This window comes from Onychomys torridus, chromosome 10, assembly GCF_903995425.1.
Source record: "Onychomys torridus chromosome 10, mOncTor1.1, whole genome shotgun sequence".
Taxonomy (NCBI): Eukaryota; Metazoa; Chordata; class Mammalia; order Rodentia; family Cricetidae; genus Onychomys; species Onychomys torridus.
Window position 1 is genome coordinate 60,848,131 of NC_050452.1, and position 16,786 is coordinate 60,864,916.

The 16,786-nt window shown below is 40.1% G+C and overlaps 2 protein-coding genes across 6 annotated transcripts in view; one reads left to right on the top strand and one right to left on the bottom strand.

Moving 5' to 3' along the window:
* Kcnip4 (potassium voltage-gated channel interacting protein 4) overlaps positions 1 to 1,843 on the top strand; it is a 1,106,582-nt gene extending 1,104,739 nt beyond the window's left edge. For all 5 annotated transcript variants that reach the window (XM_036200428.1, XM_036200432.1, XM_036200431.1 and 2 more), the window contains one exon: positions 397 to 1,843. In XM_036200428.1, the coding sequence (XP_036056321.1) occupies positions 397 to 444 (48 nt within the window). In that variant the 3' untranslated portion in view covers positions 445 to 1,843. The remainder of the gene's footprint in view (positions 1 to 396) is intronic.
* Pacrgl (parkin coregulated like) lies at positions 1,082 to 16,357 on the bottom strand. Its single transcript, XM_036200427.1, has 9 exons — positions 16,230 to 16,357; positions 13,622 to 13,689; positions 13,303 to 13,460; positions 12,188 to 12,255; positions 10,581 to 10,671; positions 8,607 to 8,741; positions 7,808 to 7,915; positions 6,204 to 6,284; positions 1,082 to 3,185 (listed from the first exon to the last, which is right to left on the bottom strand). Exons 1-9 carry the CDS (start codon positions 16,352 to 16,354, stop codon positions 3,129 to 3,131), a joined length of 891 nt encoding a protein of 296 aa, XP_036056320.1. The 5' UTR covers positions 16,355 to 16,357; the 3' UTR covers positions 1,082 to 3,128.
* Positions 16,358 to 16,786: the final 429 nt, after the last annotated feature.

A 16,786-nucleotide genomic window follows, 5' to 3' on the forward strand; every position in this document is an offset into this window, starting at 1 on the left:
TTTTCTTCTTCCCTGTCTTTATACCACCCACATTTAAAGTGGTTCTTTCTGCTTCAAGTAATTTGATCCAGAAAATCCATCCCAGGACTGCCCAGTGGCTTGTTTTAGTAGATCCCATGTGCAGTTAACAACCACCATTAGCCATCTCATTCACTGTTTTCATTCTGACATCATTTGAGAAATACCCTGGTCTAGTACCAAGTAAGACCTAAATGAAATATCTAAAGGCATACTCAAGAAAAGCATAAAATGGAGCCTTGTGGTTATATAGAGTGAAGAACAGACACATTGGCCCACACAGAGCAGCACAGGAAGGTCAAAGGCCATACTTAGAGGTCCAGCAGTACTTTCCATTGTAGACACAGCAGATAAACTTCTTCTGTTTCTCCCTTACAGGATGAAAACATAATGCGCTCCATGCAGCTCTTTGAGAACGTGATCTAACATGTCAGCGCATCCTTGCTGAGGAGGGAATGTGAACCACCACTTCTAGCATAGATTGCTCAGCTTTACACTGAGGCATATTATGCAAACAGCTTTGATTTAATATAAAACAACCCCTCCTAAAAAGATTTAAGTTTTCCAGTCCCAAGTCTGCATCTTCTCCACAACATCAATGGGGTCATGAAATGTGTCCACTCGTTTCATACTCTGAGAATATTCAAAAGGCACAGAATCTGGAATAGTTTTGATCCTTAGCCACGTATTACTGAGGCTTTCACAGTTCAGTGATTTTAAAACACAAGTGGGTCTTCCTACTCGTTTGTATATGTTCAGTCCTGGATTTTAAATGGTTTTCTAAAATATTTACATCTGCTATTACTTTCTAGAAAGCCAACAAACTTTCATTTAATTAGAACCACCTGCCACTGAAAAATGAATAAAGATTATTGGAATTTAAAAAAGACCAAAAACACAGTCCCAATTTCTATGGCTTCTCCACCTGCTGTTAAAGTCATTAATGTATTTGGCATTTTTTAAAAAACATATAAAAATTTGTTTATTATCAGATGTTAGCATATACCTAAGAAAATTATTTTAGTATTTGTTAATTTTCCATATTAAAGACAAGGCTCTACATAATCCATGTACCTTTGGACCTGTTCGATCTTACATGTAGACTGTTTTGTATTGTGTCATGAAATAGAAATTCAAAGTGTCATACAAACCAAGGATGTTTACAGACTTGCAAAGGGTCCGGATGTCTGTCCTCCAACACCTAGTGATGCTTATTAGCAAGTAACCCTAAGAGCAGTAAAGGGCAATTCTAGCCACCCCCAAACTCCCTAATGTTTTCACAGCATGTTTATTATAAGCCATTCCGGGACAGAGAATCCTTGACTGCCCCAAAGCCACCAAGAATGAATATCAAGCAAAATATTCTTTGAAAACACCAGTGATTCTATCATATTGGAAATTACACATAAGACTGTACAGAAAATGATTACAAACATTAAACAGTTCATCTGAATTTCATTATGATTTAGCTCATCATAGAAGTTAAAGGATTCAGATTCATTTCCGTGATCTCAAGCCAAAACTATAGAGTTGCCACAGCAGTACTATAGATACACACATCTTCCCTTGTGTAGAAACAAACATCACAAGTACCAAGAGGATACAGGAGGAGAAAATTTGCGACTGTCTGCAACAATAAATCAGGTATCTATTCTGGTGTAGAGATAGGATGTTGAAAGCTGCCCTGCCATCACCAGTGTAGGAATTAAGAGTAGTACAGTACATGTACACTGAAATCTGCCATCGCGTGTTTGTGTAAACTCAATGTGCACATTTTGTATCTCAAAAGGGAAAATAAAAGCAAAATAAAGTGTTTATTACTCTACTGTGTCTGCCATAGGTCATTATGTTCTAGCAAGTTTTATACTCAATCACTAGATTCAAACTAGACTGTCAGTTTCTTTGGGTAGTGCTGCCTACAGAGAAAACTCAAAGCAAGACAGAGGTCAGGCAGCTGCTATAGCAAGCATGGTCTGAGAATGTGACAAGGTACTATAGATCTGAGGATAGGGAGGACCCAGGACCCAGAAGCAAAAGTCCTGGTGGAGGATGGGCAGGTCTGTAGTATGGTGACTCAGCAATTGCTTCTATTCCTTCAATTGAAAGCTGTGCAACTATCTGAAATAAGAATTGCCAAAGGGTCACCAGATGTCTGTGGGAAGAGAACAAGGGGCGTGCACCGTCTATCCAGTGTCGAGAGGGCATGTAGCTGCTGCCACATAACACAATGACTGTCTGTCCCCATGCTTTCCGATGTGTGCCTATGGTTAGGATTTGGAGTGGCTTTCCAAGTTCCTGCCAGGTAGATTGAAAGTCTCACTCCCATTTTCCTACTGCTCTTCCTCGACTCCTTCTTGCAGAATCATCTAGAAGTTTCTAGCTCATTAGAACTCTGGGCTGTACCCCCAAATTATGTCTTCAAAAACCAAGTAACTGAAACACAAACAAGTACTACAATATCACTGAGTACATGTAAAGTACTTTAATTTCTGGATATCTGCATATGTACATCCTCAGTATTTTCAGACTATGAAATATAAAAGTAACGTTTACTTAAATAAAGTTTAGGTAGTTTTAACAAGTTGTAGTAAACAATATACTTGTAATAGAAATTTCACATTTAGAACAAGGTTTTTAAACTGGAATATTCAGGAAGGAAAAGATGTTCCCAAGCATTCCACATTATAAAATACATATTTGCAAATACCAGCTAATAGTGAAGTCACAAATATTTACTTGCTATCTTAAATTTTTACAGTCTTGATAAATATAAAAACCAAATGGCCAAAACCAACCTATAAAATAAGTGAACAGCTACAAAGTGATCTTCAGAAGGGCTGTAAGTAAAAATATATTGGAAAATATGCATATAGCTATGATCCATAATTCACACAGATGACCACGATGCAAAACCCTCATGGAATTCACCTTTTTCACCAGCACTTTAATTGCTTTCCATTAGCACCCATGCGTTTTGTTTGACAAATGGCTTCCCCAATGAGTCTAGACTGACACGGTCCTGGGAGTCAGGGTGACCCAACCTAGCAGAGGCCCACTGCAGCCACCGTCAGTGCCTGAGGAAGTAGCCTGGCTTTTGCTGGCTCCCTTATTCAACAGCAGATAGAGCAGTAGGTTGGGATTTTGGATTTGATGACGATAAGACTTCCCTGTCAACAGAAGAAAACACTGTTATTAGAACAAAGTCACCCAGTAGGCACTACACTTACAAGTGTTGCTTAGGAAGTATCCAAGATTCAAACAAAAGTAATACAAAGGGCATGACCAAAATTACAGAATAAACAGAACATTTTTCTGAGGGAAATAACACAGATAACAACCTTTAAATATCTAAGAAGCAGTGAAGAGTCAGGGCAATATTTAAATGTATCTTCCCTGCACTGTACAAGCACACTGGGGTAATTACTTCTCTGCACCCCAAAACCCTGACTTAAAGGAAGATCCCAGCAAAGTCTAGCTCTGAGGCTCATAATGGAGACCAAGTGAGTTTAATGCTCATGAGAACTCAGCAGAACACTTGTCACAGTTCTCTCACACTCCAGAGAGAAAGGAAATGCAGGGAATTGGCCTTACCCAAGACAGATGAGCATGCTGCTGAGGACAGAAGCTACATTGTCCAGCTGTAGATACTTTCATCTTAAGACTGGTAAGGATCAGTTACAACAACGTGTCTCTGTGCTATAACAAATGTTTCCATTTCCCTAGTAGCTGAGCCTTCACATTATTATAATCTAGAAAAGTCAAAAGTATAGGAAACTCCTACACTAAAAATTCTTGGTTTTTAATTTTATTTATTTTTATTTAATGTGTATGGGTGTTTCGCCTGAATATATGTCTGTGTACCTCATGTATAGAGTGTCCAAAGAGTCTAGAAGTGGGCACTGGATCTTCTGTGGCTGTGAGCCACCATGTGCACGCTGGGAATGGACCCTGGGTCCTCTGGAAGAGCAAGCAGTATTCTTAACCAGTAAGTCATCTCTCCAGCCTCAAGAAATTTTCTTCTAAAGACTCATTAATACTGAAGAAGCTTAAAGTATGTTTTTAAGTTTGTAGCATTCCTTATATCCATGAAGGACAGCAAAATAGCTCCAATAAGCACCACACTAGTCACGGCAGAAGGAAGGCCTGGTATTGACTCTAGTACAAAGCTTTTCTTAAAAAAATTAGATTTGTAAGTTTTATGTGTATGAGTAATTTGTCGTCATGTATATTTCTGTACCATGTGCATGCCTGGTGCCTAAGGAGGCCGTCAAGAGAATGTCCTGTCCCCTTGGAACCGGAGGGATGGGTAGTTGTGAATCACCATGAAGGTGCAGAGAACTGAACCCAGGTTCTCTGCAAAAGCAACAAGTGCTTTGAACTGCCAAGCCATCTCTCTAGCGCCTAGTAAACTTTCTTTTGCAATGACAGAAATTGTTATTAAAATGTAATGGCCAGGTGGTGGTGGCACACGCCTTTAATCTCAGCATTCGGGAGGCAGAGGCAGGCGGATCTTTGTGAGTTCAAGGCCAGCCTGGTCTACAGAGCAAGATCCAGGAAAGGCGCAAAGCTACACAGAAAAACCCTGTCTCAAAAAACAATAACAATTACAAAAAATAAATAAATACATAAATAAATGAAAAAAAATATAATGTAGTACACAAGGAACAGTGAAGACTGAGGAATATTTAAGATCCCTTGTAACCACAACCCCTTTTTCTTTTTAAATTCAGTTTCTGAAATATTTAAATCTAGTAAGACTGAGCAACAACAGGAGACCTCTCTAGGACCATAGACTGGCCAACTACAACCTCTGTAGGCAAGCTCCAAGCAACAGTGTTGGGTTTCTGAAATATGTCTACATTGTAACGTTCCCAATCTAACACACAGTCATTCACAAATGTCACATAATGATCTTTCTCTTTTTCCTGATCCATTCTCTAACACGGTTTCCTGGAGTTACAGATTAAAATTGACCTTCTGTTCACTTGCATTTCACAAGGGAGGAAAGAGCAATACATCTGGGATTCAGACTCTTAGATGATCAAGTACATTTACCAGTAAGTACTTCATCAGAAATGGAGACACTGGCTAGGGGCTGGTTCTGCACGTCCTCAGTGTCTGAATACAAATCTCCTGATTTGAACTTAAAGAAAACGAAGAAATGCATGTTCTAATAGCCCTTTTGAGGCTTAGTTCCTCTGCATAAACTTTAGGTGTTCTTTGCAAAAACAATATACTCAATTTAAGGATTATTAACATTAGCAGAACCAGCTAATGATTCCAGCAAAACATTGTATACAATCATATATATTTTCTTCTAATTAATTATTTAGAAGATATGGAAAGTGAAAGTTCTACATTGTTAGGCTAACTAGCTAAATACTTCTTTGAAAATGCAGTTAATTTTGCTGACATCATATAGTAATAAAATTCCCATATTCCTCCCCTTGAAACGTTGGGAAAAAATCAGATCAACTCTTGCAGAATGTATCCATCCTATGCTAATTTGGCAATGGCATTTCCATGTACAAGGAGATTCTAAAACTCAGAGGAAAAACACAAGGCAGATTAAGGGGAATGGAGAACCAGGAGTGTAGGGAGTGCAGGTAATACTGCTTAGCACACATCAGAACCTGAGATTTCTTCCTAGTATAGCCAAGTACAGAAATAAATAATATACAATTTTTAAAAATGTTTTTGGGGGGTTGGGCTAAGTTAGTCATCCTTCAACCTTTTCATGGGTCAAAACAAAATATGTAAAATAGTTTAAAGTGAAAAACTAAGAGTTCACTGTCAAGACCACTTTTATTTGCCCAGCCTGGTTGTACAAAAGCCATCTTAAAAACTATACCATCCCAGCTGGGCAGTGGTGGCACACGGCTTTAATCCCAACACTCAGGAGGCAGAGGCAGGCGGATCTCTGTGAGTTCGAGGCCTGCCTAGGCTACAGGGTGAGTTCCAGGAAAGGCTCCAAAGCTACACAGAGAAACCCTGTCTCAAAAAAACAAAAAACTATACCATCCCCCAAAAATCAAATTCTTAATCTGAAAGATGACAGACCAGATATGTTCAAATTAGACTTCAGCTATAATGAGTTAACATAAGCCACATATCGATTCTCCCAATAGGACTGAAAGTCAATGTACAGAAGCAAAGCATGCTTACAGGTGCAGCATTCTACTTACACTCCCGCCGTGCTGCTCCAGCTTTTGCAAGGCACTCGTGATGGCTTCTTTGAATTTTTTGTCCATTAGCCTCTTGGAAAGCTTTTGAAGATTGGAGGAGGGGGGATTCCAAAATAAATAAATAAAGTCGCCATAAGCACAAATAACTTCCAAAAATGTCTTAATTAAGAACACAAAGTTTGTTTCAGTAAATGTTTCACTAAAATTTACTTATAGCAATATAACATTTGGTTGAAAGTTGAATTTATGTCCTTTCAAGCACTACCTATCCTACAATATCTGCTATGATAACACATTTTCTGGGACTGGGGAAATGACCAACTTCAATTCCCAAGACTCGCTGAAATATTGGGCATGTTGCCTTATGCTTTCATTTCAGCACTGAGGAGGCAGAAAACAAATGTCTCCTTGGGATTCACTGTCTGGACAATGCAGCCTAATTGGTGAGCTCCAGGTAAATGGAAGACCCATCTTACAGGAGGTGAACAGTATTTCTGAAGACAACACTTGAGATGGTTCTCTACATTCCACATGTATGCATATATGCACACACAACCACACATGTACTCACACAGAAATTAAGTTTTCAAAAGCATGGCATACTTTTCCATTTTGTCACATGTAAGACCATGCAGAGAACTATGACAGAAAGGTACACCTCCAAAGCACATGTTACCCAATAATAAGAGGGAGCTAAGTAACAGTGACTGAAGGAGGAATCAGACAAGAAACCACTTATCTCTGGCTACATCCTAAAAAGACTTCAGCTAAAAACACAAGAATTTTGTTTAAACGGGAGAGCATTTGTGCAGGAAGACAGAATCCTAGGCACTAGCAGAGAAGCAGTAGTAGGGAACAAAGGTACCAGTATTCCCATAAAATACACACATTTCTGCAGACAACAACCTAGACATTTCAGCTACAACCAGCCATGCTCTCAGGTAAACATTCTGGAAACAAAGTCAACATAGGCTTAATAGAATGAACCTGAGCACTTTTTATTATAAACCTCAAGTCAGCTTTGTAAGCTTAATCGACTAGGAAATATTAGAGAAGCCCTGTCTACTACTAAACTATTTTGTGACCCACTTAGTCTAATCTTGTTGGTGAGGAAAATAGTAACACTGACTGTCAAAGTGACCGGACAGAGAAACGCCCACGTAAATAAAGTAGACCTTTGGTTTGTCTTCCAGGGTAGGGTTTTCAAGAGAGTAAGTTCATGAGGCTCTACCCAAGACGTGGACTTACCCTTGTTGGATTCTTCACGTGGTGGTGTTATAGAGAGGAAGCGGGAAGTGGGAGGTGGGGTTTAGTGGAGAAAGGTTACTGAGACCCTGAGTCCTTCCTATGTGCCCATACATGTTTCATGTCCACTATGAAGTCACCTGCTCCACACTCTGACATCCTTCCTGCCATGAAGGACTGACACGTGGGAACTTTGAGACCAGACAAATCTTCCCTACAGCTTGGTTGTTTTTGCCAGGTATGTTATTACAATGACAAGAAAAATGTCTTTTGAAGGATTTGAGCTGGGCTAGTGGTTGATTTGAAGACTGGGGTTATGAGGACATCTGCACAGCTACTCGACTCTCTGAAGTACTCACGCTTGTAAGCAGATGTTTCAGATGGCCATTCAGAGATGGGCCAACGACCACACTTAGCTGAACGAGTGCGTCCAGTCCTCTTTCAAACACTTCATCATCAGAATGGACCTGTGGGGCCAGTTAAGAGGAAAATTAAAGCCAACACAACCCTCGGAAAGAGACTCTGGTTCTCTCATTTGGAACTTTTCCATGGCCCTTTGTGAGTAATTCTGCTTTTTACTTTCAGAACATACTTTCTAGCAGAATTAGTGCACTTACATCTGAGTGGGACATGATTGTTGGTCTGAGGGTGTGGGGAGAGGTAAAGGGACAGAATGGGGAAAAAGGAAGGGAAGATAGGTTAGGGAAAAGAGCAAGCAGGAGGGGACAAGTGGGACTAAGCATTTAATCCTAGAAACTGATTAACACACAGAATTCGGGAAGTAATGCACTGTATCTAGAGGTAATGCAATTTCCACCAGAGAAGGGCAGTTACTAAGATTCAAGATTCATCTAGCACACAGAACACAAACAGAGTAACCTGAGGTTTTCTCCTCTAACTACCCAAAAGGTTTCCTTTCATTCCCAGGACCCCGAGACATCCTCTAAAGTGGTCCACTGCACAACTGTATAACTGTATAACACTGTATAACTGAGTAACAGTGGTGTGACATTGCACATACCCAACAAACCCACAGGTAAAACACTAATCTGCATGCACTATGGGGAGGCAAGGAGCAGACAGTGTTCTCTTGGACCAGAGTTTTCATCCATATCATATAATTGGGAATAATGAAGTCCAGTAAAATCAATGACTTACCAGAGCTGCCTTGAGCACAGGGATGAGTCTAGGTAGCAAAGGTACAGCTTTTTCAGGAGCACCCTGGACCAGAAGTAATTCCCTAAAGCCCTCCTTGGACACAAAGGTATAAGGATGCTTCGTCTCCCTCAGACCCTGCCAAAGACAATACAGACACAGAAACATGATTCATTCGCTATTCGCTACCTTTGTATTATGTTAATAACCACAAAACTCAATGCTCCTAACGTAAGTGAAACTAGAAATTTGCTAATGTCATTCTAATCACAATGCGCAATTTCAGCAATTATTTTTAATTATACCAAGAAATCATGTAACAAGAGATACAGGCTGCAAAAGTCTCTACCCTCACATGGAATGAAAAGAGAAAGACAGCAAGAAAAGGAAAATCAACAGAGTAGCAAAAAGGGAAGAAAAACCTAATGGGATAAAAAAGAAAAAGTTAAAAGAAAAAGAAGGACAGATAAGTAGGAGAGAAGTGGAGGGAAAGGAAAACCTGATGAGAAAAGATAAGGAAGTCATCCAACACTGAGATCACTGCTTCAGTGCTAAGGGACACTGAAGGAAGCAAGGTGCCCACTGTGTTCTGTATTGGACCCCAATGTGCTCAGTTAGTTCCTCCGACGGCTCTCCTCCTTTACATTTAAATATATTAAGACATTTAAAAGGGCAGTCCTGCGCTGGCTGGGACAGTGTCAGAACCGAAATTTGCTGTTCACAGCGGGACATAATTTGAAAACACAACCTGTGTACAGCATGGCGCCCTTCCTCCCAAGCGCCTTAGAAAAGAGTGATCTATACTCTTGACTTAGCAGCCACTACTAGAGGACAAAGAAAGATCATCTGACATTTGAATAAGATCCAACAAAGTGAAGAGAAAGGCAAGAGCAATGCCCTGGATCTCTCCGTGAAGCAGGTTTAAACACATAGCAAAGCCATGTCACAAAGGCCAACTTCCCATAGTCTGTCAATCTGGCCTGAGTATCTGCTTCCAAATAGTGGTCAAATGCCCCCTTCCCAATGTCCTACCATGCTTTCTACAACAAAACCATCAATGGCAAATCATTCTCTAGGAGGTTCAGTGCCTGTCCTAACAGTACCTGGGTCTTACCCATTTTCGAGATGGAAAATTGAAAGTCAAAGCTAAAATGGATCTCAACAGAGGTCTGTCTGTACTTCTTCCCCATTACTAAGTGAGTAGAAGAGAAAGAAAATGGCTACATAGTACAGAAATTCATTTAACAGTGTTGGACCACAGGTATATACACAGGACTGATCTTGGCCACTAAGATAGCGTGGCAGGTAAAGGCAATTCCACCTAAGCCTGACATCTGAGTTCGATCCCTGATCCCATACTGTGTAAAAAGAGAACTAACTCCAAGAAGGGTCCTCTGACTCCTAAACCCACTCCACAGCATAACCACACTTACACACTCACACAGCAACAAACGTTTTAGAAGGACTGATATTAATGAGTTAGTTGTAAAGGCAGATACCCTTTACTGACTTCACAAACTAAAGTACTTTGTAGACTCTAATCATTTGGACTATGTAATGTATCACTAGTTTTAATTGGTCTAAAATATGGTTTGCTATTTTATATACAAGATTTATGTCTAAAAAAGAGCTAAGTATAATATACCATCTATTTCATTTAGCTATAAATCCCTATTAGAATTTCATTTTTAATAAGACTAGTCAAGCTATTTATTTTATATAAATATGTGTGTATGTGTGCACATGTGCACATGCATGTGCAGAAAATGTCTTTTTTATGTACACATACACACACACACACACACACACACATATATAACAATCACAATTACTTGCTTAGAGTACAATATTTTAGTGTCTCTTGCTTGATATTTATTTTAAAAGGATAGAATAAGATTTATTTATAAGGTACAAAACAACAATGAAATTTTAAAAACATTTTTTCTACTAGTACTCAGGAGTGCTAGAATGTTTTACCTCAGCTAAAGTAATTAGAAGCGGGTCAAATGGCAGAATTTCAGGTGGGCATTCCCATTGTAATCTGTGTTTTACTGAGCCATGTACCAATCTAAAATACAAAAGTCAGAAAAAGTAATAGGAACCCCAGAAGCAAATGCCAGGAGCTTATCACACAATATTCTTGCAGGAACAGAGTCACAGTGGAATTGTTTTGTGATATACAGCAGTATTACTGTACTCATAGCTTGTACTGTAAGACTTTTAATTTATATTTTTATTTAAGCATGTCACTCTCTCAGAATCTTGATATACATGTTGCACTAATCTCTCTCAGACACAATTAAAACAAAATAGGTAACCTACAGAAAATGAAAACATGTAGTAATAAGAAAAGGTAAGGTTGACAGAGAACATTTTCATGGCCTAACACTGGTAACACTAATAATCTGAAGGCAAACCTGTTTTATTCCTTGTTAAAGAGAAAAAATGACGGTTAGGAAGACGAAATGGCCTGTTTGAGGTTACACGCGGTCCTGAATTAAAGCCGCTCACTATCCCCCAGAGCCATTCCTGAGCCATAACTGATGAGTTTACAATACAGCGCTACGGCCCTGACTGTGAACAACAGGTCATTCCCGAACATCTTCTTGGTTTCACTTGGCTCTGCGGCCTGCCTTCTTCACTGCTACAGTCACAACAGCAAGTGGTCTCACCAAGGTATCAGTTTTTACATTTCCAGAAAATATGAGTTACTCTGGGGAAAAGAACTCGAGAAATTTAAAATTAGATAAAGTTTCAGTCTCAATGTGTGTGAGACAGCATCTCGTGTAGAATAGACTGGCCTCAAATCCACTATGTAGCCATGGTGACGTTCCTGATGCTTCCCCATCCCAGGGCTGGGATTACAGGTATCGAGGACCATGCCAAGTTTATGGAGTGCTGGGAGATACAACTCGGGGCTTTACACATGGTAGAAAGCACTGTATCAACTGAACTACACCCTAACTCCTCAAATTAGGATCTAAGGATAAAATAGTAATAATACATTCAGGAATGCTTTGTTGGCTTACTTTTCACTTCCAGTTTGAAGACACCATTGTTAACAAATGCATTTTTGAAATCCCAGCACCAAATATAAAAACTGATGTTGTAGTCATCTCTTCTATGACATTAAAAATAAAATTCTACCCCATGAAAAACATGAAAAAAGGCATCAAGAATTTATCCAAAAAGAAGCAAAAATAGTCATATATACTTACTATGAAATAACATTCCACTGCACTGTCAGTATTTACATAACCAACAGCGTAGGACTTTTTTATTTGCAACATGCAAGAGCCCATGCATGCTTAAATTAGTTGTACCAAAAGTGGTACGCTCAGTTCAATTTAATTTTTGAAATTGTTTGGTGTTTTACTACAGATCTTAGTAATTACATATTGGAGTGGACGTATTTTTTATCAACAATGTGAGGGATTGATACCAATTCAACAGTCAAGGTAATAAGTCACGTTGATTTAAATCTCACTAGCAAGAAAATCTTCAACAATTTAAACTGAATAATATATTGACTTCCCTCAATTATTTTGAACCACACAGTCAGCTAAGCATTGCATTGATTTTACCTGCAGGGAATGCCTCCTTTAGAGTAGACAGCCGCAAATGCAGAAGGGGCTCGAGACTGTTCACCAAACTGAAATTAAAAAACAAGAACATCTCCTCTAACTCATTATTGATACCTTCAATTTTAATCCTGTTGAGATAAGAAGTTAAAAAAAAAAATACCGTAACTTCCCAACCCCCACTGTGTTACTTTGTGCACATCCCTGGCTCAGCCACATGACTGGAAAACAGACACACACACACACACACACACACACACACACACACACACACACAAAACCAAGCTGTGGAGTTATTTTTCATCAATTTCTAGTTTGGCTCAAAGCATTGCAGGTGGCTGGAACTGTACAGAGCAAAATATCTTTCCACTTTCTTTGCCAGTCTGAATCTTCAAAATGAGGGCTAAATGAAGAATTAGGGAATTGAGGATAGGGGGAATAGAGATTTGCTATCCATCACTGTACATCCCATATGTCCATCGGCCAAGCATAGATGTGTAGAGACCAGGGAATCTATTTAACTTCTTCAAATTGACTTTATGCTTCTATGCAACAAAGGATTAGGCTTGGTAGAGTCAAAGATCAGGAACCAATCTTACAAACATATAATTGAATGCATCTTCCAGATTATAGAAGTGGTGCTAAGGACAGAGAGTACTTTTACTTTTAGCCAGCATGGTATGTCCTGCATGCCCTTCGGCCAAGTGTAGATATGTAGAGGTCAGAGAATCTGTGTAACTTCTCCAAACTGGCTTTATACTTCTATTAAACAAAGGATTATATTATGATTTCTGGTGGACTGAATTTGTAGAACAAAGGAACAGTTGGAGTTTTATGTGAATACAGTAGCACATGAATAATCAATTCCATAGCAACTGAATACAAGCTAGTTCATTGACATTAGGAAGTAGGATAGAAAGTTTAAAAGCTGACATACAATTAAGAACATAACAAAATTAACATAACTAGCTCAAAACTAGCAAAAAACGAAATCCATGAGAACATTCAGAATAGTTAAATTGTAATCAGCTAAATGCCTATTTCTTGAATAGTTAAACTGTAATCAGATAAAGGCCTATTTCTTGTGAAAATGTATTGCCTGAGGAATCTCTACTCACAGGGTTAATTGTTTTAGGGTTGAGTTTATCACTTGGCCGAGGATGAACCCTTCTTGCAGCCTCTGGAGAACTGGTTAGTGAGGAGGATTTGCTCCGCTGACCTGTCGCCCTGTGTTGTTTTACTTGTGCACTTGAGGATGTCCTTTGATCATAATTACCTAGGGAGCAAAAAAAAAAAAAAAAAAAAAAAAAAAAAAAAAAAAAAAAAATCAGATCAGTACAAAAGACAAATAAGCAACAGACACTCTCTCTAACACAGAACACAGACTGTATCATTAACAAACCTGGCCTCTCCCTTTGAAAAAGCAAAGTTCTGTACCTGTTGCTCTGTTTCTCAACTGCACACCTCCAGGGCACTCCGATTTTTGCATGGCTTCCCTTTCACCCCTGCAGTTAAATGAAACAATTTCAGAAACCGTTGATCTACCATAAACACAAGACCAAAATGAATAGTTATTTACAGATGTGGGTGTGGAGGCCCAAGGTTGCTATCTTTTTTCATCAGCTTGCAACCTTATTTGTTGAGGCAGGATCTTTCACTGAGCCCAGAGCTCCCTTTATTAACTAATGTGGCTAGTGAGCTCATGCAAGAGATTCCCTGTCTGTGTCTCCTAAGTGCTGCCATGATAGACAGGCCACCACAACCACCTAAATTCTCAGAGGATTCTGGGTAATCAGATTCTTTACAAGCTGAGCTATCTCCTCTACCCTATTTTCTAATTTAAATGAGTTTAAAAGTCAACAAATCTCTTCATTAGAAAAGCTTTCAAAGTCTAGAAAATAGAGCTTCCAAGGATTTTAAGTATTCCATGTAGTGTGTATCATGTGTGTTGTACACATATGCCTGTTAACATGTGAAAGTAAGTGTGTCCACGGAGGCCAGAGGTTGGCATTGGGTATCTTCTGCTATTGCTCTCCACCACTTTGTGAACCAGGCTTTCTCACTAAACCTGGAGCTTATAGATTCTACTAGTCTGGTCTGCAAGCCACTAGGATCTTTAAAAATAATACAGTTTCTTGATTTTTAGACAGGGTCTCATTATATAGTTCTGGATGGCCTGTAGTTAGCTTTGTAGATAAAGTCGGCCTTGAACTTAGAGATTTGCCTGCCTATGTTTCTGAAGTGCAGGGAGTGTTTAAAGGCATGTCAGAACATGCCTGGCAAAAAAATAATTATTTTTAAGGTATTTTTGTTTTTATTTATTTATTCTCCTCTCATATAATACATCCTAACTGGTCATGCCTCCCTTCACTCCTCCCAGTTCGGAGCCCTCCCCCTGCCCCCCAAAGGCCCACCTCCATTCTTCTCCAGATCTACTGCTCCTCTATTTCCCTTCATAAAAGAATAGGCCTCCCAGGGATATCAACGGAACATGGCATAACAAGATACAGTAATAGGCACAAACACTCATGTCAGGACTGGACAAGGCAACCCAGTAAGAGGAAAAGGGTCCCAAGAGCAGACAAAAGAGTCAGAGACACCACCACCCCCACTCTTTGAAGTCCCACAAAAACCTCAAGCTAAGCAAACACAACTAATATGCCGAGGACCTAGTGTAAAACCATTCAAGCTCCATAACTGTTGCTTCAGTCTCTGTGAGCCCTTATGAGTTTTGCTTAGTTGATTCTGTAGGCCATGTTCTCCTGGTGTCCTCAATATCTCTGGCTCCTTACAATGCTTCCCCCACACTTCTTTGGCAGGAATCCTAGAGCTCTGCCTAAAGTTTGGTTGTGGGTCACTGCATCTGCTCCCATCAGCTGCCGGATGAAGCCTTCCTGATGATAATGGGGCTAGGCAGGGATGGCTGAGTGGTTGAGAGCATGGACTACTTACTCTTTCAGAGGTCCTGAGTTCAATTCCCAGCAACCACATGGTGGTTCACAATCACCTATAATGGAATTTGATCCCCTCCTCTGGCATGCAGGAGCTTATGTATATGACAGAGGAGTTTATGTATAAGACAGAGCTTACATAAATACATAAGTAAACAAATAAATATTTAAACAATAAAACATTTTAATTGTTAATGGTATCACTTTCTATTTTGAAAGATAGTAAATATGTTTGGTTTAAAAGTATATATATATCCACCTGGAAGAATACCACTGACAAGCACGGACTCACGTTGTTCGTGAAAGAAAGATTACTTTTTCTTTAAATGACTTTAGGCAGGTGGTGTAATGGGGTAAGGGCAAGAAGAAATGAAGAGGTGAAAAACTTTGTTATAAATACTGTTCAAGTAACCCCTCGTTTCTTTCTTGGAATTCTAAGTAGACATCGGAATACAGAAATCCACTAAATGTGGAACGACTAAATTATGTCACAATGTCAGAAGGAAAAACAACAAACGCAATACAAATCCCCTATCACCGAGCCTCTGCCTAAAAGGGACTAGTGCATATGCTAGGAAACCACAGCATCTTTGTTTTACAAATACCAAATTTCAGTACCCACCTTCCCAGTTTAAGACCACTGTACTAATCGTCTCTCATCTTTCGTCTACTCTCCAATTAGAAACCTAGAGAGTTCCAAAAAGTTCAAAAGGCGCTCAGCTAAAGCAGCTGCGTTCCGTCTGCAAAGGTCCTTCAAACCCCAAACGGACAACCCCATTCCCTTTGTTATCACTAAGTAAAAATCTGCTTCCCATCACCAAACCCACCCACTTCGAAGCACCTAAGTTCAGTTCAGCTCCAGGGTGTTGTTCAAGTTGAAAATGAGGGAGTGTGTAGACACCGCTAGAAGAACAACAACAACAACAAAAAAGCTTTGAAAACTGGGAGACCGAGTGAGCGGACTCCAGTTAGAGTATTCTAAGTTCCCAGAGCTCCTCTAGTGTCCCTAGCAACAAGCTCCGGCGGCTCTAGCTACGGGACGCCAACCTGGAAGGGCTCCCACGCTGAGACCCCGCCCTGTCGCCCGCGCCTACCGCCTGTCACGCAGCTCCGGCGCTCGTGCCGCCCCAGGTGGGGCTTCAGTCCTGCCCACCGTACCCAAGCCAGCGGCTACCCGCAGCGGGTAGCCGTGATCCAGGAAACCGGCTTCAAGTAGCATACACATCCGGCGCGGCACGGTGACGTCATTCTCGCGACGCACGTTCTAAACCAATCATAGGAAGCCCACAGAGGCGTTTGGGAGGTTGCCGGGCAACGACTGGGCAGTCTAAGGGTTCCTGTCCAGCAAGAGCTCCGCTAACAGTCTCAGGTGACAAAAGAGCCCCTGGGAGACCTTAAAGGAAGTTTAAGTTTTAGTTTCCAGAGAAGATACGCTGATTCTCTCTAGACGATGATTCTCTCTGGTTCTCCCGTCCGGCTTCTCTCCATCTATATGCCTTTCTTGTAGCCAACACTCGTGCCTTAGGTACTGACCACCATGAGGTTTTTGTTTCCTGTCATACTAATTCCTTTCCTGTCTTATAGTACGACTCCATATGCTGTTTCATTCAACTGCAGAATGCTTCCCTAAATTTGTAGCTATAAACATATT

What these genes read in the sequence shown, in the direction of transcription:
- Pacrgl (XM_036200427.1), bottom strand. Translation starts at nt 16,354, where the DNA reads ATGCTACTTGAAGCCGGTTTCCTGGATCACGGCTACCCGCTGCGGGTA. An exon ending in GTTGAGAAACAGAGCAACAG is followed by an intron (nt 13,461 to 13,621) that starts GTACAGAACTTT and finishes TTTGCTCCCTAG; the next exon opens with GTAATTATGATCAAAGGACA. An exon ending in TTCTAATTACTTTAGCTGAG is followed by an intron (nt 8,742 to 10,580) that starts GTAAAACATTCT and finishes TGTCTTTGGCAG; the next exon opens with GGTCTGAGGGAGACGAAGCA.